Genomic DNA, 27,495 nt, shown 5'->3' with positions numbered 1-27,495 from the left:
GCCTGCCTCCGTGACGGCTGGTAATATAACAAAATGGACGTTATTAGAAACACTTACCTTCTTCGATTTAGGTTTAACAACACTCAAGAAATGCTCCCACCTTGACAGAACTTGATATAAGTAAAAATGTCCAGCAGTCTCACAGGTATAAGCAACGTCACCATCTACTTTCAAAGACTTCTGCAGTTTCTCAACTTCCATTAACAAATCCAGTCTTTTGGCTAAAACATAATTCACTCTACCATATCTGCTAAAGTCTTTCTCGGTCTCCAGGGCTTCTTCACCGTGACCAAGACGCAACAGGTGTCTTTCGTCTATATCCAAAGCAACGATTTTTTCGAACAGCTGATTCAACGCTTGATTCGAATGTGTTACGATAAGGGTTCTTTGATTGGGAAAATTGTGGTAGAGATTGGATATTATTTGAACGGCTACATCAGTCTTTCCGGTACCAGGCGGACCGACTACCAGGGTTAAGCCAGGCTGCATGCCGGATTTAATGGCCTCGATCTGGGTTGGAGTGAAGGGGATCATATTTCTAAAAACAAGCAAGGTTATTAAATCTCTTACAAAATAGAATACAATTATTTTAACAAAATGAAATAAAGCCACATATCAGTCAATCTAAAAGAAAGTATGTATAATCTAAATATACGAAAATCTAAAAATCTAAGAAATTAACGCACCACCATTAAATTTGTCATTTTTAATATCTCAAATTTCGTAAACCTGCTGTTCGATTTAAGTGATTTTTTTTTAATATGTTATAGTCTTATTATTTAATAGTATCGCTGTAATACTAGATACAATCGCTACTATTGTTGCTAGATAGGTAGATTGTCATTGTATACCGGGTGTACCAACTACCAATAAAACTGTTTTTTTCTCAAAATTCGCATCACACTGGAATATTCTAGGATTTAGGGGGTGTTGAAGTTTTTCTTACAAACTTATTGCGACGATTTATTTATTGCTCTAAAACCGGTTGAGATATGTAAATGAAATTTGGTGGATTTTTAGAGGTAGTTATTGTTCATTTTTTGACATACAATTAAGAATTTTATGTTCACCATTGGCGCACATAAGGGCCATATTAACTGTATACGCGCCAATGGTAAATATTACATTCCTAATTGTATATCAAAAAATAGATAAAAACTACCTCTTGAAACCCACCAAATTTCATTTGCATATCACAAACCGTTTTAGAGCAATAAATAAATCATCAGTTTGAAAGAAAAATTTCAACCCCCTTTATCTCGGAAACCGAGCATTTGCGGACATACGTTTATAAAGCAAAATGTCATTATTTTTTCATGCAGAATTACTCCTTAAAGTTGGCCATACTTATTTAAAAACACCCTCTATTGACTAAAAACAACGCTAGTTGTAAAAGTACCTAACTTTCTTATTATCCAACATAAGCGAATGAATCAAAAAACAGAATGTTAAGAAAACATGAAGCTATAGTTGGGTTTTAATTTCAGTATTTTATAAATGCTAGAATATTCCACAGGGTCACGCGAACTTTGAGAAAAATCACAGTTTGATTGGTACACCCGGTATACAATGACAATGTACTTGTCTAGCAACAATATTACTACAGAGATATTTTTAAAGAATAAGACTAAGTATAACATATTAAAAAAATCACTTAAGGGGCTATCCTAGTGTAAAAGTAAGAAATTCATATACTTTTTTTTGGGAATTTCTAAACTACAAAGTACTGTACCAATTGTTTTTAAACTTTGCATAAGCATTTATTATAAAAAGAAGTACATGTAAAACAATTTTCATAAAAAATATTAAAAATTAAAAGATTTATGCGCCATCTACAGTTCACCAAATATAGCTGAAAGTGTGAAATTCCCATTGCCTGCGCTAACAATGAAGTGAGAACGCACATAAAAAACGGTCTGGACCATCAGTGCGAGTGCGAGGTCCGTTGTTTGACGAATGCGCATCATGATCGTCACGCGTTTTCAGACTTTCAGCTATATTTGGTGAACTGTACTGGCACCGTGAAAATAAAAACATAGCTCAACTGCTGCAGTGATTAGGACTAATAGAGATCCTGAAGCATAAAATTTCAAAGTTATTATTGAAATAGAAGTTATTTTCTATACCATCAACTAGGGGATTTTTGATCGGATATAAAATGTCAATTTGGCGGTTTTTGAAACTAAAAATGTTTTAGCTAATTAAACAAAAATTTCAACACTTCGTCGTTTTTCTAAATTTTAATATTTTTCAAAAATCCTAGTTGATGATATAGGAAATAACTTATATTTCAATAATCACTTTGAAATTTTATGTTTCAGAATCTCTATTAGTCCCAATCACTGCAGCAGTGGAACTATGTTTTTATTTTCACGGTGCCAGTAGATGGCGCCAAAATCGTTTAATTTTCAATATTTTTTTATGAAAATTGTTTTACATATACTTCTTTTTATAATAAATGCTCCTGAAAATTTTCAAAACAATTGTTAAAGAACATTTTATTTTAGAAATTCCCAAAAAAATTAAATGAATTTCGTACTTTTACACTAGGATATCCCCTTTAATCGGACAACAGGTTAAGGAAATTCGAAACATAAAAAATGGCCCATTTTTAAGGTGGTGTGTTAATTTTTTTGGAGAAGTGTATGCATGAGTTCTCCTACAGTTGGAAACTAGCCTCAGCTGGCTATGCAATAAGATCTGTTTCGAAGGAAATCAATTTAGCATATTCGAAAATAATTTATTTTCATTTGTTTGAATCTCATCCTCATCTTCGATATGGTCTTCCTTTTTGGGGTTCTAGTACGGTTGCGCAATCCGATATTATTTTTAAATTACAAGAAAGAGGAACAAGGTATCTGTATGGCCCTCAGAAGAACAACACATTGCAACTTCAAAGGTCACTGAATGTTAACATTTCCTTCTTTATATATTTTAGAAACTGTTTGCTTAATTCGTAACTACATGTCTTTCCAGCAATACCTAATCAAGACTACTCCACCAGAAATTTAACCTTTGATGTCTATTTACCGATCCTGTCCACTGAGTTAGTAAAGTAAAGAAATCTATATTACATTCTGCAAAAAACTATAAAAATTATATATGTTACAGTTCAAGTTGATTCTCAGTTAGAGTTGACTATTCCTAGTTTGAGTCAACTCCAACTAAAACGAGCAGTAAAAGTTGATTAATTCAACCTTTACTAGTTTGAGTTGACTATTCCTGGATCGATTCAGTAAATGTTGATTATACGAGTATAACCTCACGTGCTTTTTTGATGACTGTGCGTCTCTTTGTTTTGACCGTTTCAACTACTTATCATGATTTGAACATACAGGCCAGGAAATGAAGCTGAAAAAATGGAAAAACCTCGCAATTTTTTCGTCCAGCATCGATTTGTACAAAAAATTTGGGATTAGGCTCATTTTACTCTCTAGTACATTTTCTATATTGAGCCGTTGTACGCTTTGGTTTTTTAAAGGTGATAACTACCCCTAATTATTGTAAAAAAATATAAAATAACATTTTAAACTTTAATATGGTCAACATTTAGTTTTTATTAGTTAAATCATTATTGTTTTATGCTTTAGGACAGAGCTTCCCAAACTTATTCGTACTGTGACGCCCTTGAGATTTTGCTATTTTTTTGCGACGCCCCTCAACCCAACGCCCAATAAAACTTACTAATTTTAGTAAGTACCAGCCTAGTAACAGGTTATAGTTATAACAAAAAAACTATTTGAACATTTATATTTTTATTAGAAATTAAGAACGACATCAAGACATAGGCACAAAAATAAAAAGGGATATTTTTTATGTAACTGGCTGCTTAATGTGAGGGATGTGCTTGCTTTTTTTAGCAACGCTTATGAAACCGGGGCTCCAATTTGGAAGTGGCCACTCTCATTTCTTTTTCTAAGTTTATGTTTGACCTGTACTTGTTTTTAATTCCTGCAACTGCAGAAAAGTCCGTTTCGCACAAGTACAGAGTCGCAAATGGTAATAAAACCCTTAATGTTGCAGTGCTGATGGCATGATATTCATGAGAAACTGAGCTCCAAAATTCAAACAGTTTGTCCTTGTCCTATTGAAGCGTTAGGCTTTAATCTAATCACAGGACAATTCTGTCAATTGTTCTTCTTCTTCTGTTGAAAGTGTCGATGATGTGGATAACTGGAAAGGGTTTCTGACCCAGTCATATTACTCCAGATCTTCGGGAAAATATTTCTCAAAGTGTTCGCTCAATGATAACATGTGTTGTGTAAACATATTTTTTAAAGAGGGATCGAGGATTTCTATCGATTTTTCTTGTAGAATACGTTGTAAAGCAAGGAAACAGTCAATTTCTTGATCTTCTAATTTTCTCTTCCATAAGAGCAACTTCTTCTGAAACTCAATAATTTTATCTGCCAATTGCAGGATATGAGTATTGTAATAAATATATTTTCTGTATTAAAAGTCCGCTCTGACACGCGACGCCCCTGGGACAACTCGGCGACGCCCCAGGGCGTCGCGACGCACAGTTTGGGAAGCCCTGCTTTAGGATATAATATTATAATATTTCAACTCTTAAAACCACCCTTGTTGGAGCTATGTATATATAAAAAAATTATTTATCCTAAAAGAAGGATTTCAGCTTGCATCGATTTGCATACAAATTTGGGATTAGGATCATCTCACCCTGTACTTCATATTCTATATCATGCCCAAGGGCGTTGATTATTTTTAGGAGTGTAAACTACCCCTTATTGTCAAAAATTATATAAAACATTGTAAACCTTAATATGGGTAAAATTTGGTTTTGATTGGTTAAATAATAACTGTATTATGCTTTAGGATAATATAATATCATAATACTTCAACCCTTAAAAATCACCCTTAATAACATTGCAATTTTTGTAAGTAATTTAATAGATCTATACAGAAAAAAAGTAGAATTACGTACAAAAACATTTATTTACACAAAAATACGAATTTACAAATACAAATAGTTTTTCAGTCATCTTCATCGAGATCGATGTCATCTTCGTCTTTTTCTATAACTGGTGGGCTATCTTATAGCTATAAGAGCTAAATTATATATAAAGACTTTGTAAATTAAATTCCGTAAGATCTCTTAGTTTTTAAGTAGGGTGAGTTTAAAGGGCTCGAATAAGGAGTTGTTTGCTTGTAAATAGAGGTTTTAAGCAGCTATACCTCGCTAAATGTTCACTGTAAAAAAATCTTTGCAAAGGTTAATTTAAGTTATTAAAAAAGATGCAATTTAATAGATACATACTTTATAATTTTTTTGTATCTCTAATATTTTCGGAGATATTTTGAATAAAAGATAAGAGATATTTTAAATAAGAGATATTTGACGAAATTTCAAAAAAAATTTATATCTCTAATCTCCAATTTTATCTCTTTTAACTCCAATTTTTCTAAATTTTAAATAGGTCAAGCTTCTTGGGTGTATTGATAATACATATATAAAAAGAATTACATAAGACCGAAAATCAATTTGAATTAGGAGGGTAGTTTTCACTGATTTTTTCGCAGAAAAAAGTAGGTACCGACCTTATTTCGATCATAAGTCGCTAAGTAAAAATGCAGAGTTTTTCCGTTATTTTGCTTGGAATATTTCAAATTATGCATTTGACGAAAAAAGCTAACCTTTATCATGCCGTATCTTAGTTTGTATTGGTTGTAGAAAAATTATAAAAAAAGGATTTTTTAAGAAGTGCATTTTCTATCGATTTCCCTGGTTAAAATGTAATGAAAAATTCCCGCCCCCGAGATGGGGTGGCAACCACCTCTAAGGTTTCATCGTACAGCGGCATGATATAGAAAATTATCGTTGGGCTTCTGATCCTTCCCTACATTTTGTGAAGATTTCAAGTAAATCCATGATAAACGAAAAAATTGCGAGCCAAAATTCTTCATTTCCTGAACTAATATCCAGTAACATTTAATTTCTAAATAGAATCGGTTGTTTGTGTGAATTAACTTTTACTAAATGGCATTGGGAAGAGTATACTTTAACTAGTTGGAATCTACCTTTACTAGTAAATCTTGAATAAAAATCTTCATTTTATATTTATAATCGACTTTTACTAAAACCAGCCGTTTGAGTTGACTCGAACTAAGAATAGTCAACTCCAACTGGATAATTAACTTGAACTGTAACATACATACTTACTTTTTAGGTTCATTAAATAAGTAAGGTCCACGTCGGGGAATCACATGTGGTTCGACCGCTATAACTTTCTTAACTTCTTCATTTTCCTCTTCATCCCTACCAAGATCTTCAAATGTAAGCTTAAACGGACGAACTAATTTCTTTGGATCGTCAGTAACAACTTTAATTTGGTAATCAGGAAAACATGATCTTAAATGGTCCATATCGATGAAAGTATCGTTGAAATCTACGGTGGGAATTTGATTTGGCATTTTCTTGTAGTTGGCTGCGCTGGGGTCACCATATCCCAAAATAATATCGTGTAACCATTCGGGAACTACACACTCTGTATTCATTAATTCACGAATTGTTTCTAAAACTGCCTTGAAATTATTTTCCTTTGGCTTTCGTCTCATCAGTATGTTGAAACCTACAAAAAGATAAAAAAGTTTAAATTCAATGTTTTATAGCTACATTGAATTTAAAAGAATGATTCTAGCATGAAGTTCTCAAAATTATTTTATCTTGACTTCAAATATGATTAATACCAGCATTGGATATTTATACAACTCTACGTCGAAATATTGTTTTACACCAAGTATGTGGACGATATTTATGTATTGTACTGTTCTAACTCTTAAAATCCCCTGATCTGTAATAACGTCGCCGGGTTTTAGATACTGAGTCTAGGTACTTTATATAGTGATGCTGCTTTTACGTGTTAGTCCAACTCTTACGTCTTTTCTTTCTTAAGATCCACGAGACATAAATATGCCGGTTTGTTGTATCCTAATTTTTCTGCAAATGTTATCATTTCATTCAGTTTGTTTATTGTCACTTCGGTTGTAATTTTAACGCTGTGTTTAATAAATTAATTCTTCGGGTCCGATTTGTCTCCCTTTTTGTAGAGATATATTAGAATGCTTGATCTCCATTCTTGTGGTATTCTGTTTGTTCTATTTCTTTTATCATTAATTAATTATTAAAGAACCCATTCCTTTTTGCCACAGTTATATCGTCCCAATCATCTGTAACCTATCCTTTTAAAATGCCAAACATACCCCAATGAAAGAAAAGAAAAAACAATCATTATTACAATATCCAAACTTAAAGATTCTCAATTTTATTTTTATCTCCTCTATAGCTCAGTGGTAAGAGAGCCTACCTTTGGATCCAAGGGTTGTGAGTTCGAATCCCAGCTGGGCAGGAAATTTTTCTTTATTAAAAATTAATAAATGAAAATAATTTCTATCCTTGTGGTCCCTATTGTGTTATTGTCTTTATTAACGACTCTCAACAAGTAGCTGAAGTGGGATTATTTTCGTTACAAACGCTTTCAGGGATAATTTTTACAGCTGTGTTGTCTAAAGTCCATCAATCGTTTATTTTGAGATAGACAGCAATAAGTATTAAAAAAAGATTATGCGCTCACCGACGATTTATTTTTATAATATATTTCGTACAAACATTGAAAATTGTCACATTTTATTTTTAAGTAAAACATTGTTTGTTCAGTTGCCCCACATTTCATTGTAAAGTATGGTTCATCTAGCGTTAAAAAAATAAGTCACGTAAGTACTCAGGAAATATATATTATTATTTAAGCCTTAACATATTAAAAATAGTAATACCATGACAGGGTCAAATTTGGCCATTTTGTTTTTTTTTTTGATAAAAAATCTTATTTTAACTTGATTTTATTTTAAATTATTTTGTTTACAACTATTTTTGCATTTTTATAGAAAAAAAAAAAACTAATTTGGTCAATTAGTTATAACTTTATTAAATACAACTTTGGTATTCGTTCAAATATCGTAGCTAAGCATGAATTATAAACTTAAACTTTTACGTTTTTGAAGTTATACTTCTTTAGGCGCGATAGAGAAAGAATTTTTATTATTCTGCGCGCATGCCAACAAAGACAGTATGTTATTCTTTGCTAAATCTTTTAAGGTATGTATGTATCAGTCCAAAAAAGGTGTGGAAAAAGTATATTAGTGTTTTTAGTAAATATATTTATTATATTTTTTTGTCTAGATTTAGATTGTCTAGATATATATGCACACAAATACGTACACATATATAAACACATACATGCATACACATATACAGAGTGTTTCATTAATAATTGTCCATATAGTAACTGGAGAAACCTTATCACAAAATACGAAGATTTAACGTAAAACACTTAAATAAAATGTGGTTCCTTACTGAGTTACAGGGTGTTTTATCTAAAAATTTGAAAACTATTTTTGCTCAGCATTTTAAAACTATTCAACGTATCCTTTTCATACTTGGCAGAAAGTGCGACTACTAGACAGTCTACTAAATTATGAGAAACAAACGTTTCTACCTACTACCAGAGGCGTACAACAGGGGATGGTGAATGGTTGACCCTTCTCAAATTCTACGCCACTGGAGGAATTACCATTTTAGTGCCATTTTTAGATCCTACAATACTTTTTACGTAAATAATATACTCTTCATTGGTAACGATAAAGTTATTAGTTTTCGATATTTGAAGTTAAATATGAAACGGCACAGTTATTTTGATTAATTTATGATATGATTCATATGATTAAAATATAAAAATTATTTGTACCCAGTACTTTAAAATTATTTGGCATATCCTTCTCATACTTAGCAGAAAGTGTAGGTACTGTACACCCTACTAAATTAAGATAAATAAACGTTTCTAGCTACTACTAGAGGCGTACGACAGGGGATAGGGCTGGTTGACCCTTCCCAAATTCTACGCCACTGACGAAATTGTTATTTTAGTGTAATTTTTTGATTTTGCAATAGTTTTTATGTAAATAATATAATCTTCTTTCGTAACGATAAAATGATTAGTTTTCGAGATATTTGAAATTAAAAATGAAGAGACACAATACACTGATCAAAATAACCGTGTCGTTTCATTTTTAAATTCAAATATCTCGAAAACGAATGACTTTATCGTTACGAATGAAGAGTATATTATTTTCATGGAAAGTATTGGAGAATCCAAAAATTGAACTAAAATAGCAATTTCGCCAGTGGCGTAGAATTTGGAAAGGGTCAACCATTCACTTTCCCCCGTCGTACGCCTCTGGTAGAAGCCATAAACGTTTGTTTAACATAATTGAGTAGCCTTTATAGTACCTATACTTCCTGCCAAGTATGAAAAGGATATGTCAAATAGTTTTAAAATGCTGAGCAAAAATAGTTTTTAAATTTTTTGATAAAAAACCCTGTAACTCAGTAAGGAACCATATTTTATTTAAGTGTTTTAGGTTAAATCTTCGTGTTTTGTGCTAAGGTTTCTCCAGTTACTATATGGACAATTATTAATGAAACACCCTGTATAAACACACATTACATATTTTTCTAATTAAAAAAATCATCTTTCTTCACGATTATATAGTAGATAAATTATTAATTTGGTAAAAGTTAATGTGTGCAATTTTTTGTTTTGTGTTATAAAATTATTATGCAGAATTATTTGTATTATTATTTCTGGAATTATTTGCAGAATTGCTAACGAAGCCATTGTTAGCAATTTACAATTTCATTTTGCAACTCTTGGTGTGATTATACATATAAACAATACAGTATATTAATATTCTTATTGAAAATTATACAGTTTAAATTAATCGTCAAGCAAATTTTGTTATTAATTACTTCACTATAAAAATTATCTGTGCTTTCACTATTTAATGGACAATCAAGTATAATGTGTGTTAAGTCTCCCAGTTCACCACATAAGCATGAGGAATTATCAACTAAACCAATTTTACATTTATAGCTTGGTGACATTGCATGATTTGTTCTTATTCTGTTAATAGTAATAATAAAATTCCTGTTGTTTTGGTTGTTTAACATTAGAATATAATATTAATTAAAAATAAGAAGCATAGTTTAACACATTACCATTACCATTTAGCATTACCATGTTTGCACCGTCTTAATTATTGTGAATATTGAAGAAAATATTGCTTATTTTTCAGGAATCATACATGTAAAATATATCAGGGAATTATGTAAAAAAAATCAGATTCCCACGTTATTTACAATTTTCGTCATTTGACTGAGATAATAATACCACATCCTAGTGTTGACTAATTTTTGATTTTATAAAATCAATTAAGTAGGTCGATTTTAGTAGTATATATTTACCGGAACTGTTTATAAAATGTTTTATAAAAGCTTTATTACTTTATTACTATTACTGCTATTTAAACTCTTGTCTCGTAAATTCAATACTCCCATAAAGTATTGAATTGACGCTAATAGTCTAATAGTGTACTCATAGAATAAAAATGTAAGTAACAATAACGGGAAATCTACGATAGCGTTCTGCTCTACGTACGAATTCATAATAAATACATAATACATTTTTCAAGCATGAGCAGAACATGAAACAAATGTTAAACGTGAGGAGTATAACTTCGGCAAATATGGGAAGTGATCATTGCCACAACTTGGCAAAACCAAGAGCGTTTTGACACCTGCAGTAAAGTTAAAGTTAGAAATATCAGAAGACGGTGTAAGATAAAATTAACCTGAATCTATTTCAATAGATTTGAAATATTTTTTAGACAGGTTTACTGTAACGTCTCCATTTTCTCCTTTTTTGTCGGCTATATTACGGTTAAAGGAAGAGAATCATTTGTTTTTAGGTCACTAGTGTTGATTTTTGATATCTATAAATCATAAAATGCATCACCTCTAAATATTTATTGAAATATCCTCGTATAATAAATTTCTTATACTAATCCTAGAACAACCGGATGGGGTGATTTACTAGTCAACCGCTTATTGGTCTTACTTGACGTAAACATTTCGCATATTGGTTTATTTCTTGTATACAACCTTTATCAGTGTTTACTAAATTATAATACGCATTTAGGTCTACCACAAAAACCACATTTTAGCTTCTATTTGTCATATATTACCGGTTAATTTGAATGCACCGTATAACTGCATCGTTTGGTATGCTTTATTTTGTTTATAATATAATTCTAAAGAAAGTTATGATTTATTCAAAAGGTAAACGGAAACAATAATAGCAAGAACGGAAGTTATACATGGTAATTTAAGAAGAATAGATCATATAGATGTCTGATGCTATAGATGTATTGAATTTTGTATTCATCTATTGGTCTTTAAATAAAACTCTTTAAGGTTTATTTGAGCTTTCGAGATTATTTAACTCATTATCAAAAATATACTGAAAAAAAAATAACAACTATGTTATAAACTACAGTTGTTATTAAAATTAATAAACAGGTTTACCTCTATTCTAAAAGTACCAGCGTAACCTAACATAACGAATATAATTAAAATAATTTTCTTTTTCTTCTTCATAACTATATACACTTATTAGTCTAAAAACTGTTCCCCCAGTGCAACAGAGAAAAATGTTTGTAAACAGGTTGGGCAATTCTTTCTAACCGACCAATCAGTGGGTCTATCTACTATGGGACTTTCGATCGATAAACCGGTTGGATAAACCTCGTCGGTTAGAAAGAGATGTCTACCCTGTTTACAAACATTTTTCTCTGTCGCATTGGGGGAACAATTTCAGGTTGCAGCGAGCTGCCTAGGTATTCTATGTCTATGTTATATTCTTTTTCTCATGATCATCTTTCAGTGCGTCACAGTTTTTCGATTTCTTTCTAACGCATTAAATTGTATGTGACAGAAAAAAACGTACGTCTCTGATTACAGACATTTACAACATTTATTCTAGTTTTTCTAGTTGTCGATAGATGACCCCATAATAAAAAAATATTTTTTTTTAATTAGATAATAATATTACAAATATAATCTGTATAATTTATAAGACTATACAAATCAAAGAAAATACCATTTTATAAATGCAAGAAACATATTTGATTTGTTTTTATTCCAAATTGAAAATAAAATGTGACAACTGTCAAATTTAACTAAAATGTTATGTTAGAATAAATGTCATAAATGTGTATTATCACGGACTTAGCCTTTTTCCTATCATTTGTTACGCACTGAAAAATGCTCTGCTCATGAAAAGGACAATAACTTAATTTTTTTTTAGGTTATGTATTTCTTTTCAAACAATGAAAAATTTGGCCTCGATCATTTGGAACATAGCAATGTATGATTGGAAAAACATTGATTGAAAATGATGTTATTGTCCTAGGGGCAGCAAATTCTGACTGATTTGAATGCTACTTTGTGTTAATTTGTTTTAAGTTTCACTAAATATATGGCGAGAATATTATCAACTAGAAGACAACCACTCTGAATATATTTGAAATAGACCGATCTTGAGGTATCACATTATTTGAAGGGCTCTGTACCTCCCTTAAAATAATTTTCAAACATGATGTATGTCACATTGGCCTATTATCTACTGTATCTGCAACACATTTGATAAAAAACAACTTTCAGTAATTATGTGATTTATTATTTTTTGTGTAGGAAACACCTGACTATACCGCATTGGATTTTTGCGGTATATCTTGAGTGCAAAAGTGTCAAAGATTACGGTCCATACAAGATGAAAAAATATACTAATCAATATACAATATTTGCACTTGCAAATGTACTATTATTAAGTAAAAAATTAGGAATAAGTCAGAATATAAAAATTGCATACCGACATCAACAAAAAAATTGATTCGTATTATTTTTATTACAAAGTGTATGTCATTTTGCACTTAATAAAAAACCAAAAATACACAAATGGAATTTTATAATCCTCAAACAACCAAAAGGTTTTCAAAATAAATGGCTTTACTTTCTATCAATAATCTCTGAAAAAATAAATGATATAAATTCATACATACCTTCATATACATCCTCCTTGCCTTGATTCGTATTGTTCATATCGTCTCGGTACTGATTGCAATCTAACCATACCCTGTAAGTTCTCTGATCTCCAGGTAGAACTGGTCGTGGTTCAGGACCGTCTTCTATAACTCTCCCATTTGAGTCCAACATTCCTTCCACCTCACAACCTCTTATACATTCTAAGCCAACTTGAGACAAAAATGGTTGTTTATAGTCATATTTTGTTCCTAAAAATAATGGAAAAATACATTTAGAACGACAAATTGATTACTTGGGAACAACCGCAACCGAAAACAACGATTATACTTCTTCTTCTTCTTCAGCCTTAAGTAATCCAACTTTGGACATAGGCCTCCCCCAATTCAATCCAGTGTTTTCTATTTTGCCCCACTTGCTTCCAGTTGTGGCCTTACTCTGCTTCGCCTTCCTAACTATGGTCTCCACTGTTTTATGATTATATCGATAATACATAGAAGATCAAATCACGTTTAGGAAAAACCCGATCAAAATTCAATAATATGAGAAAAGTACTTTGCCACAATGATCTGAGTCTGCAATGCTTATAGTCTGGGCAGATTATCGGAGAATAGGCCATTTTTGGGAAAAGTTATTTACCAGCAATTTTATTGCTTGAATCGAATCTTTTGACTGCATGTATTAATAATATAGGTATGCAAAGTCGGCAGATAGTGTGCTACTTTTTTATAAACAAAATGGCGGCAGAAAATCGTGTTTTTTCAATTTTTTGCTCTATAATTCCAAAGATTCTAACTTTACACCAAAAATACCCAAATAAAATTCACCGTAATTAAATTCTGCATAAAAACGTGTTTTTCCCGATTTACTTCGACGAAAATTTTCCTCGGAAAATGCGGGTTTTTCCAACAAAATCTTTAATTTTCATCTAAAATTTTAGATAAGTAATTGTTTATCGATAATTAAATAACTTAGTAATATAAAAGCTCTTTTCGCATACATTTTAATTCCAGAAGCCGATGGAAATTGAATGAACAGTTTAGCAACAATTGAAATGTTAATTAAAAATTTACGGTCGCTATAATAACCACAATAATTATGATAGATAAGAATAATTATGGTTTCTGTATAAAAAGACACTGTACCTATGTAATGTACTTTACAGAATTGGAGTATTTAAGCGGCCTCAGGAATATTTTAAAATTATAAACAATTTTTTGGCTTATAAACAAATAGAATATCTCGGGAAATATTAAATTAAATTATGAAAACGGTATTGGAAAAAAAACGGCAGGGCGCTTCTTTTAAAAGAAAAAAACTTTTAATTGTAATGAGTGGTTCCTGAGATACAACCGGTCTAAGTTAACCGGCATTTACGGCAAAAATATAAACAATAGGATCATAATTTTTGAATCATCACCTTTCTATTTTTGTCTTCTTTCTCCACACCAATTTTCATATCTTTAAAATACATAATCATAACATATATTAATATAATAAAAACTATCGATATTACGAGTGAAAATTGCCAAAATTAGCAAAATTCCAATCCAAAATTAGGTTGAAGCAAATGTAATCTCAAAGTTCAAAATCGGTATACGTTAAAAAAATGCATTTTCTCTGCTTCCCATGGAGCAATTTTCTTCATTCTTTTTTTGTTCCCAAGTAACTCGAGTAGAGCCATCTAACTAACGCATTATTAAATGTCAAATTTGCTTTTGTTTTGTTATAATAAATTTATCTATTTATTATAACAAAATTTTTAATTTGTTTAAATAAAGATTGTTTAAATAATTTTATGAGCTTTCAAATCAGAATATCTGTGTTTTTAACGTTAAAAGGTACACTTGTAGTAAGTTTATCTAAAAAAGTCTACAACTGGAACAGATATGTAGTTTTCTTTTCTTATAAATAAATTAATCTATTATAACAAAACAAAAGCAACTTTGACATTTAACAATGCGTTGGTTAGATGGCTCTACTCGAGTTACTTGGGAACAACAAAAGAATGAAGAAAATTGCTCCATGGGAAGCCGAGAAAATGCATTTTTTAACGTATACCGATTTTGAACATTGAGATTACATTTTCTTCAACCTAATTTTGGATTGGAATTTTGCTAGTTTTATCAATTTTCACTCGTAATATCGATAGTTTTTATTATATTAATATATGTTATGACTATTTTAAAGATATGAAAATTGGTGTTGCGAAAGAGGACAAAAGTAGAAAGGTGATGGTTTAAAAATTATGATCCTATTGTTTATATCTTTCCTGTAAATGCCGGTCAACTTTGACCGGTTGTATCTCAGGAACCACTCATCACAATTAAAAGTTTTTTCTTTTAAAAGAAGCGTCCTGCCGCTTTTTTCCAATACCGTTTTCATAATTTAATTTAATTTAATATTTCCCGAGATATTCTATTTGTTTATAAGCCAAAAAATTGTTTATAGTTTTAAAATATTCATGAGGCCGCTTAAATAGTCGAATTTCAAGTCTGTAAAGTACATTAGGTAGGTATAGTGTCTTTTTATACAAAAATCATAATTATTCTTATGTATTGTAATTATTGTGGTTATTATAGCGACCGTAAATTTTTAATTAACAATTCAATTGTTGCTAAACTCTTCATTCAATTTCCATCGGCTGCTGGAATTATAATCTATACGAAAGGAGCTTTAATATTACCAAGTTATTTAATTATTGATAGACAATTACTCATCTAAAATGTTAGTTGAAAATTAAAGATTTTGTTGGAAAAACCCGCATTTCCGGAGAAAATTTTCGTCGAAGTAAATCGGAAAAAACAAGTCTCTAGGCAAAATTTAATTACGGTGAATTTTTATTTGGTTGTTTTTGGTGTAAAGTTAAAATCTTTGGAGTTATGGAGCAAAAATGGAAAAAACACGATTTTTAGGCACTATTTTGTTTATAAAAAAGTAGCACACTATCTGCGGAGTTTGCATATCTATATTAATAATATATACAGTCAGAAAATTCGATTCCAGCAATAAAATTGATGGTAAATAACTTTTCCTTGTATTTTGCTAATTAGCCCAGAGTCTTAGAAATTTAGGCTTGGACACTAAAAAAGTGACAGAATAGAAGCGTTTGAGATGGGAGCTTACTGAAAAATAAACATAAGTTGGGTCGATAAGGTTGCGAATAACCAAGTTTTAAAAATAATGAACAAGGAAAACTAGATATTAAATACAATTAAAATAAGAAAATTGCAGTAGCTGGGTGATATCATGAGAGCTGAGATATGCGTTGCGGCACTCATTATAAGGGAAAGATACTGCGCAGGAGGAGCATAGACCGACGACGTATATCCTGTCTAAACAATTTGAGACAATGGCACAATTGTAACTCTGTTGAGTTATTTAGAGCAGCAATATCAAAGGAGAAGATAGCCGTAATAATAGTCAACCTTATTAAGAAGACGTACCTACTTAAAGAAGAACAATCAATTATGACACAAAATTGAACCTACCTATTGGATTTGTTGGTTTGACTGTTACCAAAAAGCATACGTCGTGCTTACGTAAATTCTCCCATTCCCCTTTTATTTCTGGTCTTACTGCCAAATTAACAGTAACATCTGCTCTAACTCTACTAGGTCGTTTTTCCCCAATGTTTGGTTTGGCAACTTCGACGACGGCAAAATTGATGATGGGCTGTGCCATTCGAGCCCATCCGCCCCAGTATATATTTCCATCTTCAGCTTTCCTAAAAATATTACACATTTAGAAATAATTCTTTTTTTTTAATCTTTGAAGTTATATAACATAATTTAATATGAATATATGAATGATAATAAGCTTACCAGGGACACAATCTACTGACAGCATCTTCAATGTCTTGTCTAATTTCATCTGAAAATACAAAGTAATTAGGTAATTATTAAAATGGTAATAATAAAAAATAATATGATAAAAACACTTTTATTGTGTTAAAATAAATTATTTTAAAGGTAAATAAATAATAATAAATAAAAAAAATATTTAGGTAAAAGTTGGGGCATATATTATAGAACCATGATTTAAAAATATTTTCAAATATACAGAGCCATCCGTATTAACAGGGTGACACAAACTGTTTTTATTAATGGAACAGCCTGTACATTATAACATTTTTGGATTCTCCTAGATGTCTTCATTTTTAAAATATAAGGTTTTGTAATGCTATATCACGTAGTTTAAAAGATAATTACTTTTTTTTATTAAATTCGTAGCAACATTGACATCAAAAAATCTATTTATGTTCAAATGATTTTTAATATAGTCTACTTTTCTTAAAAATTATTAATATAGCGACATTTTTAATTTTAGTATACAGGGTTGGCCGAAACTCAGAATGAGTATTTTCTGAGTTTTCTCAAATGGAACCTGTAATTTGATATAGTAATGAAATGATATTTAATGGCACTTTTTGTTTTCTCCAAATTTTGAAAAAAATGTGAAAACTTTGAATTATCCACGTCCGTCTGTCCTTCCGTCTGTCTATCCGACACTACATCAGGTAGAATGACAAAATATGTGTCGAATGAAAGCTAATAAATCCAAGGATGGCACTAAAGGTGAAAAATTTGACCTAGACTGTCTGTCTGTCTGTCCATCCGATCGCGAATATAACTCCTCCGTCACTATATCAGGTAGAATGACAAAAGATGTGTCGAATGAAAGCGTATAATCCAAGAATGGTACTAAAGGTGAGAAATTTGACCTAGGACTCCCGGTTTTAGAAAATCAACCATAAGTACTGTTTTAAAGTCACCGGAATAGTACAAGTGATACATTATTCGACGCGCCCTCGCAAGACGACAACAAATATATACTTCCGGTTTCATGACCGTCTGTCTGTCTGTCCGTCCGCGAATACAACTCTTCCGTTATTAATATAGATATAATGGCAAATGAGGTGTCGAATGTAAGCTTATACGCTCTGAGCTTCGCTGGTGTCGCTCCTAGCGGATTAGTAATGCAACTTTCACCGGTAATTTTTAAATTTATTATTTAATTGTTATCGCTTAATATTTACAACGCAAAAAAGTAATTATATTGTAATCGATTTTTTAAAATTTTGCGAAGCATTTTGACGTTCTATTGATAAAATATTAATTTCTTACTTCGGATACTTTCACAATTATCGTGTAGATGGCGCTAAGATTAATAGATTAATTTATAATTACATATTACGGAACATTAAAAAAAACTTAAATTCAGTATTTAAAACGTAAGTATATTTAAGGTAAAAATATATACCACAGCTTTGACCAACTAATATTTTTTATAATGTTTTTATTTTTAATTTTAAATTAATCACTTTGACATTTATGTCAAATTTCCAGTACACGTTTACAGACTTGTCACTACTGGCGCTCGCGAATTTTTAAATATCCCCTTTACGTACGAGCTCACAGCGTATAACCCAGGGATGGTATTGAAGACCAGACATTTGACATCGGACTTCGGTTTTAGAGTTGCAACCGTAAGTACTGTTTTAAAGTCACCGAAATAGTATAAGCGATATACCATTCGACGTGCCTTAGCAAGATGAGAAAAAATGTAAAATATTGGTTTATATGGACAGAGCGTATTTTTTTTTTCGGAATTGTCCACAGTTGTGTCAATATTAGCAATCAAAATATCTAAACCAAGCCTATATATCTCGAGTTAAGAGCCTACAGTAGCGCGTCATCAATATAACTTCGGGAGATAGTTTAAACGACATAATAAACGTTTTTTTAACATAATTTAGTAGGTTGTATAGTACCTATACTTCCTGCCAAGTATGAAAAAGATACGTTGAATAATTTTAAAATGCTGAGCAAAAATAGTTTTTAAATTTTTAGATAAAACACCCTGTAACTCAGTAAGGAACCACATTTTATTTAAGTGTTTTAGGTTAAATCTTCGTATTTTGTGCTAAGGTTTCTCCAGTTACTATATGGACAATTATTAATGAAACACCCTGTATACTATACACATCGGCGTACGTTTCACTTTATGTTTTGATTTAATTTGTTTGAAAATGAATCGTAACGCATGGGCAAAGATAAAATGGAACAACTATACCTGACGCAGGTTTGTCAAAATGACAGTGACTTTTTCTCTATGTTGCCTAATCAGTTATTAGTTATAATATGTTCGATTTCTTGTTAGAAATAAAAATTTTTAGTAGTTTCAATGTGACACAAAATCTAGGAATGGGATAAAAAAGTTTATTTGAAGAAAGTGTATTTTTTGTTCTTCTTAATGGCCGTACAGGCTCGTTTTTTCAATACAGCATTTAATTATAGAGTAATTGCCACATACTAACATATTTCTCAAATTGGGCTCTGTACCGCCATTCTTTACTATATTACGAATATGGGCGCCAAATATCTCGACAAAATATTCAAAATTCAGCTGCAATCTTGGAACGCGATTTCCGTTTTGATGACGCGCTACTGTAGCCTCTTAAATATAAAATTTCATTAAAATTATAAAATAAAAAAATTTGCATTGTTTATGTGGGGAAATTTGCTCAGTTGCCAACGAACTAGAGGCCATGGTCATATTATTGGGGGTCGCCTTTAATGGTTAAACAACCTTAGTAATCTATTTTAAATTTATTCTTTATAAATTGTACATTGACACAGTTTATTTTGATTTGTTGGATTGTTTGTAGTAAATATCTAATATCGAAATTTAGAATTAAACTTAATTGATAGCGGCATTTGTTGATTTTCCCATTGTAATTATTTTACCTAATCAAAACCACAAACTAATTTCCTTTGCCGTAGTTTGATTTGTTAAAATTTCCGGAAATGGTTAACATAAATATTTTATAAAAATTTGCAAATCTTTCTGTTTTATATTTATTCCATAAAATATGAAGACGTCATGGGAGACATGATCAGCATCGAAGACAACGGATTATAGAAAAAACAAATGTGAATATTTTAACACTTTATTATGCTAACAATAAAAGAGAGACGTTAAAGAGCACACATATATTAAAATATATCACTTGAGAAAGGCACTGTTCAATAATTCACATTATTGATCTATAAATTAATGAAAAAATTATTAGGTTAAGTCGTCATCAAAGAACTTGAATAGAACATTTTTTCTACTTCCTGAAAAAAGTTGATTTGTGGGTTACAACCTTTTACCTTTCAACCGTCGACATCTGCCTAGGTCGATTTTTTATTGATAAAAGAAGTAATTTTAAATTATTAATCAAATCCTATAGTCTGGACAAAATTATATCGGACACCCATTGTTTTTTATAATTTTTAACGTACTAAATTACATATCCAACAATGTTTATCCATTAAACAGATCGGTGTAGATAGACCTTATATATCGGATTCTCTACTACTCTACTATATGGGAAATAGACACTCACGTGCAAAAAAATCGATCCACTTAAAAATTTGGTCAATTTCATGTCACGAATTTTCTAAACCCGTTGTCCGATTTAAGTGATTTTTTTACCATGTTATAGCCTTATTCATTAACAATCATCATCATCATTCTCTTTGCCTTTATTAACAATATCGCTGTAATAATACTGTTGCTAGACATGTAAACTATCGTTGTATACTGGATGTACGAATCAAACTGTGTTTTTTTTTCTCAAAGTTCGCATCACCCTGTGGACTATTCTAGCATTTATAAAATACTGAAATTAAAACCCAACTACAGCCTTAGGCCTTCTTAACATTCTGTTTTTAGATTCATTCGCTTATGTTGGATAATAAAAAAGTTAGGTACTTTAACAACTGGCCATGTTCGTCATCAGTATAGGGTGTTTCCAAATAAGTGCTACAAACTTTAAGGGGTAATTTTACATGAGAAAATAAGCACAGTTTGCTTTATAATCATATGTCCGCAAACGTTTCGTTTCCGAGATACGGGATTTTCAATTTTTTTACAAACTGACCATTTATTTATTGCTTTAAAACCATTTGAGATATGCAAATCAAATTTGGTGGGTTTTAAGACGTAGTTATTGCACATTTTTTGACATACAATTAAGAATTTAATATTCACCATTGGCGCGCAAACGGGTATTATGACCGATCATATTACCCGTATGCACGCCAATGGTGAATATCAAATTTTTAATTGTATGTCAAAAAATGTGCAATAACTACGTCTTAAAACCCACCAAATTTGATTTGCATATCTCAACAGCAATAAATAAATCGTCAGTTTGTAAAAAAATTGAACATCCCGTATCTCGGAAACGAAGCATTTGCAGACATATCATTATAAAGCAAACTGTCCCTATTTTCTCAAGTAAAATTACCCCTTAAAATTTGTCGCATTTATTTAAAAACACCCTGTACTGATGACGAACATGGCCAGTTGTTAAAGGACCTAACTTTTTTATTATCCAACATAAGCGAATGCATTAAAAAACAGAATATTAAGAAAACATGGGGCTATAGTTTTAATTTCAGTATTTTATAAATGCTAGAATAGTCCACAGGGTGATGCGAACTTTGAGAAAAAAACACAGTTTGATTCGTACACTCAGTATACAATGACAGTTTACCTGTCTAAAAACAATATTATATTTTTACAGTGATATTGTTAATGAATAAGGCTATAACGTTGTAAAAAAATCACTTAAAACGGACAATAGGTTTAGGAAATTCGAGCATCAAAAATGACCAAATTTCTAAGTGGATCGATTTTTTTGCACCCGAGGGTAGTACCTATATCTCATAATCTCATTATGTGTTCTAGAAGCCAAGGGTATTATACCATTACTATATTATTGTTTCTATAAGTAAAACTATACTTACATGTCGATTCAAGTCGAAATAGGTTAAAATTCCTCAGAAGATAATCGTGTAAAGTTAAAAACTGCAAGTTGAGCTTTGGAAGAGCTAAGCAACCCTCACCGGAGAAATAGGCAGTCGGTACAATATTTTCGTCCCAAATAATATCTTCTGTAGGGTAGAGCGGCATTTCGTTTAGAGCTTCCAACTGGGATGCTCTCTTTTCATGACGGGAAATCTGAAAAGTGAAATAATATTTAATGAGTGTAAATTTAAATTTTACTTATTAAAATGTAAATTATAAACCCCGTCACCTCGTACTTTTTCAGAGATACGAATTCATAAGTATAAAAGACAATGAATGACCCTCGAAACTTCGCATTTCAAGAAGCAGACTTCATTGAGTCGTGTTTCGTTTATGGCCATCAAAAAAGATGGGACTTTTGTAGCTATCCACTTGAAGTGGGAAGCATTCACACAGTCACAGAGAGACATTCGTTCACTTTTCTGATTATGAATTTGTATCTACCCGGATCTCTAACGAGGTAGGGTATACCGAAACATGTAAGATCCTATTGATACCGTTTTAATTGAATTAAAGCTTGGCAATGCTTTTGCCGAAGTCCTACATTAATTCATATACAGGGTAATTGATTAGTAGGGTAAAGCTCAATAGATCCGCTATAGTAATAGATAGCAAACTTAACAAAAATTGTAGCCACCTTTGAGCTTCACATTACAAAATTAGTTAGAATGTTACAGGGTGTTCGATAACACAGTGGCAGACCAAACTTATGTTTTTTTTAAATGGAACACCCTATATTTTATTTATTCGAAATCCTCTTAACTTCTCCATCACAAAAATATAAAAGTTTGTTCTGTTACACAGGGTATTTACAAAGTTATAACCATTTTTTTATGAAAATCGTAACAAGTTCAACTCCATGTATAAATAAAAATAAGCAAAACAGCAATGGTTTATTAATGCCATATTTTTTACGTATTGTCAAAATTTTCAAGAATGATTGATATTGCTAATTTTCTTTATATCAAATACAGGGTGAGTCAAAACGCAAGTACATTATTTTCTCAGTAATTTTAAATGGAACACCCTGTATTTTATATCACTATTGAAAAGTACTATTACCGTACTTTAATTTTTAGATAACATTCCCTATGTCTAAATTTATTAGTTTTCGAGATATTTTCATTTTCCAATGAACCAAATGCGGGGCCACCCAAATCACCAGAATTTAATAAACTGGACTGATTTTTTTGGGGTTACGTTACTAATGAAGTTTATAAAATACCCCCAACAACAAGGGATGAGTTGAAAAATAGAATACAAAGTGTATTTTGATGTGTTAATTTACAAATGCTTCGTAGAGTAAGTAGCTCATTCAATGATCGTTTTTAGGCGTGCATAAATGTGTTAGGAGGTAAATTTGAACACCTTATGTAATTAAATATTAAAAATATTTTATTAAAAGTAGCTTCTAATTTTTTCAAAACTTGTTTTTTTTTACAAAATGTATTACTGATAAATTCTTTTTCGTTCTTTATTTGTTACATTGTTACATTTACATACAAAAGTAGTGTTTAATTGTCTTCACAAAATGTTGTATTTTGTGTTTGTTCGTTTTTTTGGAAAATTTATTACTAATTTTCTTTCTTTATTTGTTACGTTTACATAAAAAGTAGTTTTTAATTGTTTCAAAAATGTTGCATGTTGTGGTTATGTTTTTTTTTTTTGTAAAATGTGTTACTAATAAATTATTTTTATTTCTTTATTTGCCACATTGTTACACTGATTACCGGATTGATAATCAGTAATCATCAATAGTCAATTCAGTCATGGCTTATTTAAAATTTAGATAAATTTAGGGTCGGTTGTTCGAAAGCTAATCAACAATGATCATTATCAAATATTTAATTACTGTCACCAACTGTCAATGTCAACTTTGTTTGGGTTGCTGAAAACATAATATGAAATTACTTAATCAATTATGTTAATAATTGTTATGTTAATTGATTAACTAATCTCATAATTTTAATCAATTATGTTTTCAGCAACCCAATAAAAGTTGACATTGACAGTTTTGGTGACAGTAATTAAATATTTGATAGTGATCATTGTTGATTAGCGTTCGAACACCCGGCCCTTAGACACCTAAAATAATTTGCTCTGAAAAATGAAAGTATCTCGAAAACTAATAAATTTAGATATACGGAATGTTGTACACAGATTAAATTACGGTAATGGTACTTTTCGATAGTGACATAAAATATAGGGTGTTCCATTTAAAATTACTGAGAAAATAATGTACTTGCGTTTTGACTCACCCTGTATTTGATTTAATAAAATTAGCAATGTCAATAATTCTTGAAAATGTTGACAATAAATAAAAACATATGGCCTTAATATTGTGCTATTGTGCATATTTTTATTTATATAGGGAGTTGAACTTGTTACGATTTTCATATAAAATAGGTTATAACTTTGTAAATACCCTGTATAACATAACAAACCTTTATATTTTTGTGATGGAGAAGTTAACAGAATTTCGAATATAAAATAAAATATAGGGTGTTCCATTAAAAAAAAACATAAGTTTGGTCTGCCACTGTGTTATCGAACAACCTGTAATATTCTAACTAATTTTGTTGCTCAAAGTTGGCTACAATTTTTGTTATTAACTTTTATTGCTATCTATTACTATAGTGGATCTATTGAGCTTTACCCCACTAATCAATCACCCTGTATGTATATTAACACCGAGGACTCTAATAGGTAGATAGGTCGTTCAATATTCAGTGAGCTCTTTTAATCTGTTTGACGTATCCTTTCTGTTTGACGTAAAGTATATCCTTTAGGCCATTTTTCAAATATTAATATGTTTTTTGCTTTGTCGACTATCTTTTTCTACTCTCTCCGATCCTGAATTTTTTCTCTCCAGTTTCCAATTTCCATCTTTGATATAATATCCTGTAGTAGTTGGTCTCTCCATCTAATTTGTGTTTTTCCTCTTGGTCTGTTTATTTCTGGTATCCTGTTTGGGGTGTAATGCTAGTTCGCCTCCATGTGGTGCACCCTGGGTAACGCTAAATGAACTAGCAAAAATTTGGCGGCAGACGAACGAAAAACAAAAACAATATCCTGCCAACATCACAGATCACAAACAGAAATCTTATCTATACGTAAACATACGATGGGAACAAATAAAGGTTCTTCTCAGAACCAACTGACTAGAGATCTCGGACCGTGTATCCGAGTCTGTCACCTTAACATCGAGGGCATAAGCCAGGCAAAATGCCAAGTGTTGCAAAAAATCCTACACGATAACGACATTGACCTGGTTGCCATACAAGAGACCCATACTGAAGACAAAGTCCAGCTTGATTTAAGGGGAAAGATACCTGGCTACGATTTACTGGGAGCCACCTATGATAAACATTACGGCGTCGCAACCTACATTCGCTGCAATATAGAAAATGGTTTCCTACTTTCTGCTTCCAATGAAAATAATATACATGAAGTAGTCACCAAGATTGGAGATATTACCGTAGTTAACATATACAAACCTCCAGCCACTACATGGAACCCAGAAGTGCTAAAGACTCATCCACATCCTACTATATACATCGGCGACTTCACCAGCCACCACGAAATGTGGAAGTACACCACGAATGATGAAAATGGGGAGGCACTAGTAGAATGGTCCGAAGAGCAAAACACATCTAGTTTTTGATGCCAAAGACAGAGGAACATTTAAATCAGCTGCATGGAGAAAAGAATATAACCCAGACCTATGTTTTGTCTCAAAAGATACCAATGACAGACCACTAACAACTGCGAGAAGTGTCCTTGCAGACTTCCCACATACTCAACATCGTCCGGTGCTTATCACCATCGGAATATCAATTCCAATAATTAGATCATATCCTCGACCCAGGTGGAATCTTAGAAAAGCAAACTGGAAGAAGTTCTCTGAACAACTAGACCGGACCTTGAGCTGGGTCCCTCCAACCAGCAAACATTATGAGAGGTTTGTGGGCGCAGTAATAAGCACTGCCAAGAAAACCATCCCTAGGGGGTATCGCAAAGAATATGTGCCTGGATGGACTGAAACATGTGAAGACTTATACACGAAGTTTCTCGAAAGTGGTGACCGAGAAATAGCCGATGAGCTTTTACACAACATCGACACAGCTAGACGCCAAAAATGGATAAAGACTGTCGAAAACCTTGACTTCAAAAAATCAAGCCGGCAGGCATGGTCCTTGTTGCGGAAAATTGGAGGAGCTAACCAGCTGGAATCCAGAGAGTCTAAAATGTCTCCTAACAAGGTTGCCTCCCATATAGTATCTCTATCCAGAGCTCCACGAGATCGAACACATACTACCAACGTGAAAAGAGACTTAAGGGCATTAAAACAAATGAACAGAACGAACTCCGAATATTCAGCAAGAATACTTATTTCTGAAATCACACATGCGCTGAAAGAAATGAAATCAGGTAAAGCACCTGGCTTTGATGGTATCCATCCAGAGTTATTGATACACAGTGGTGCATACACGAAACAGTGGCTTGCAATGTTCTTTAATGATATACTTCAGTCAGGTAACATTCCTTTCTCACTTAAGCGAACAAAGATAATTGCAATTCCGAAACCGGGCAAATCAAACGATAAGCCAGAAAACTACCGCCCCACAGCTCTACTCAGCATGGTATATAAACTATTAGAAAAGCTTCTCCTCAACAGAATTAGTCACAGGATACTAGAAAATGTCCCCATTGAACAAGCTGGCTTCCGCCCTCATCGAAGCTGTACGGACCAAGTGCTGTCATTAACAACTTTTATAGAAGCTAGTTTTCAAAAGAAACAAAAGACAGCAACAGTATTTATAGATCTAACAGCAGCATATGATACTGTTTGGAGACAGGGATTAATATATAAACTGGCCCGCATTATCCCCTGCAGAAAGATAATTAACCTCATTGACAACATGCTGACCAACAGAGCCTTCCAGGTTATAATGGGAAAGGAGACGAGTAGACAGATGAAACTTAACAATGGTCTTCCACAGGGTTCTGTCCTTGCCCCTTTACTTTTCAGCCTCTATATTGCTGACATGCCTGAAACCGAATCTCGGAAGTTTGGATATGCTGACGACTGGACCCTTGCAACAAGCCACCAATCTTTAGAAACTACAGAAATCACTCTCACGAATGACTTATCCATCCTCAGCGAATACCTTAAGAAATGGAGACTACAGCCAAGTACTACAAAAACTGAAGTATCAGCTTTTCATCTAAACAACAAGTTGGCAAACAGAGAATTGCGAGTGTATTTTAATAACAAGCTGTTAAAACACAATAAATACCCGAAATACCTTGGGGTTACTCTAGACAGAACGCTCACATTCAGAGAACACCTGACGAAAACAGCAGCAAAATTGAAAACACGCAACAATATAATACAGAAACTCTGCGGCACTACATGGGGGTCCACAGCATCAACATTAAGATCCTCTGCTCTTGGCCTGATCTATCCGGTGGCAGAATACTGTGCTCCAGTGTGGCTAAATAGCAGGCATACCCACCTGGTCGACACCCAACTAAACCGTACTATGCGTATGATAACAGGCACAATTAAGCCCACCCCTACAATGTGGCTACCTACCCTTAGTAATATAGCACCACCCAACCTACGCCGCGAGCATGCATTGGTTAAAGAATATAACAAAATAATGGACAGTCGCCAG

The 27,495-nt window shown here is 31.9% G+C and overlaps 1 protein-coding gene across 1 annotated transcript in view; it reads right to left on the bottom strand.

Moving 5' to 3' along the window:
• Window positions 1-27,495, bottom strand: part of LOC126887340 (RNA helicase aquarius) — a 200,932-nt gene that overhangs the window by 25,180 nt on the left and 148,257 nt on the right. Inside the window, exons 9-14 of the mRNA XM_050654788.1 lie at window positions 21,754-21,967; window positions 16,777-16,825; window positions 16,444-16,679; window positions 12,973-13,203; window positions 6,182-6,590; window positions 58-538 (exon numbers count right to left, since the gene is read on the bottom strand). Of these exons, the coding sequence (XP_050510745.1) occupies window positions 58-538; window positions 6,182-6,590; window positions 12,973-13,203; window positions 16,444-16,679; window positions 16,777-16,825; window positions 21,754-21,967 (1,620 nt within the window). The remainder of the gene's footprint in view (window positions 1-57; window positions 539-6,181; window positions 6,591-12,972; window positions 13,204-16,443; window positions 16,680-16,776; window positions 16,826-21,753; window positions 21,968-27,495) is intronic.

Source organism: Diabrotica virgifera, chromosome 6, assembly GCF_917563875.1.
Source record: "Diabrotica virgifera virgifera chromosome 6, PGI_DIABVI_V3a".
In the NCBI taxonomy this organism is placed as follows: domain Eukaryota; kingdom Metazoa; phylum Arthropoda; class Insecta; order Coleoptera; family Chrysomelidae; genus Diabrotica; species Diabrotica virgifera.
This window is presented reverse-complemented; position numbering and strand designations above follow the sequence as displayed.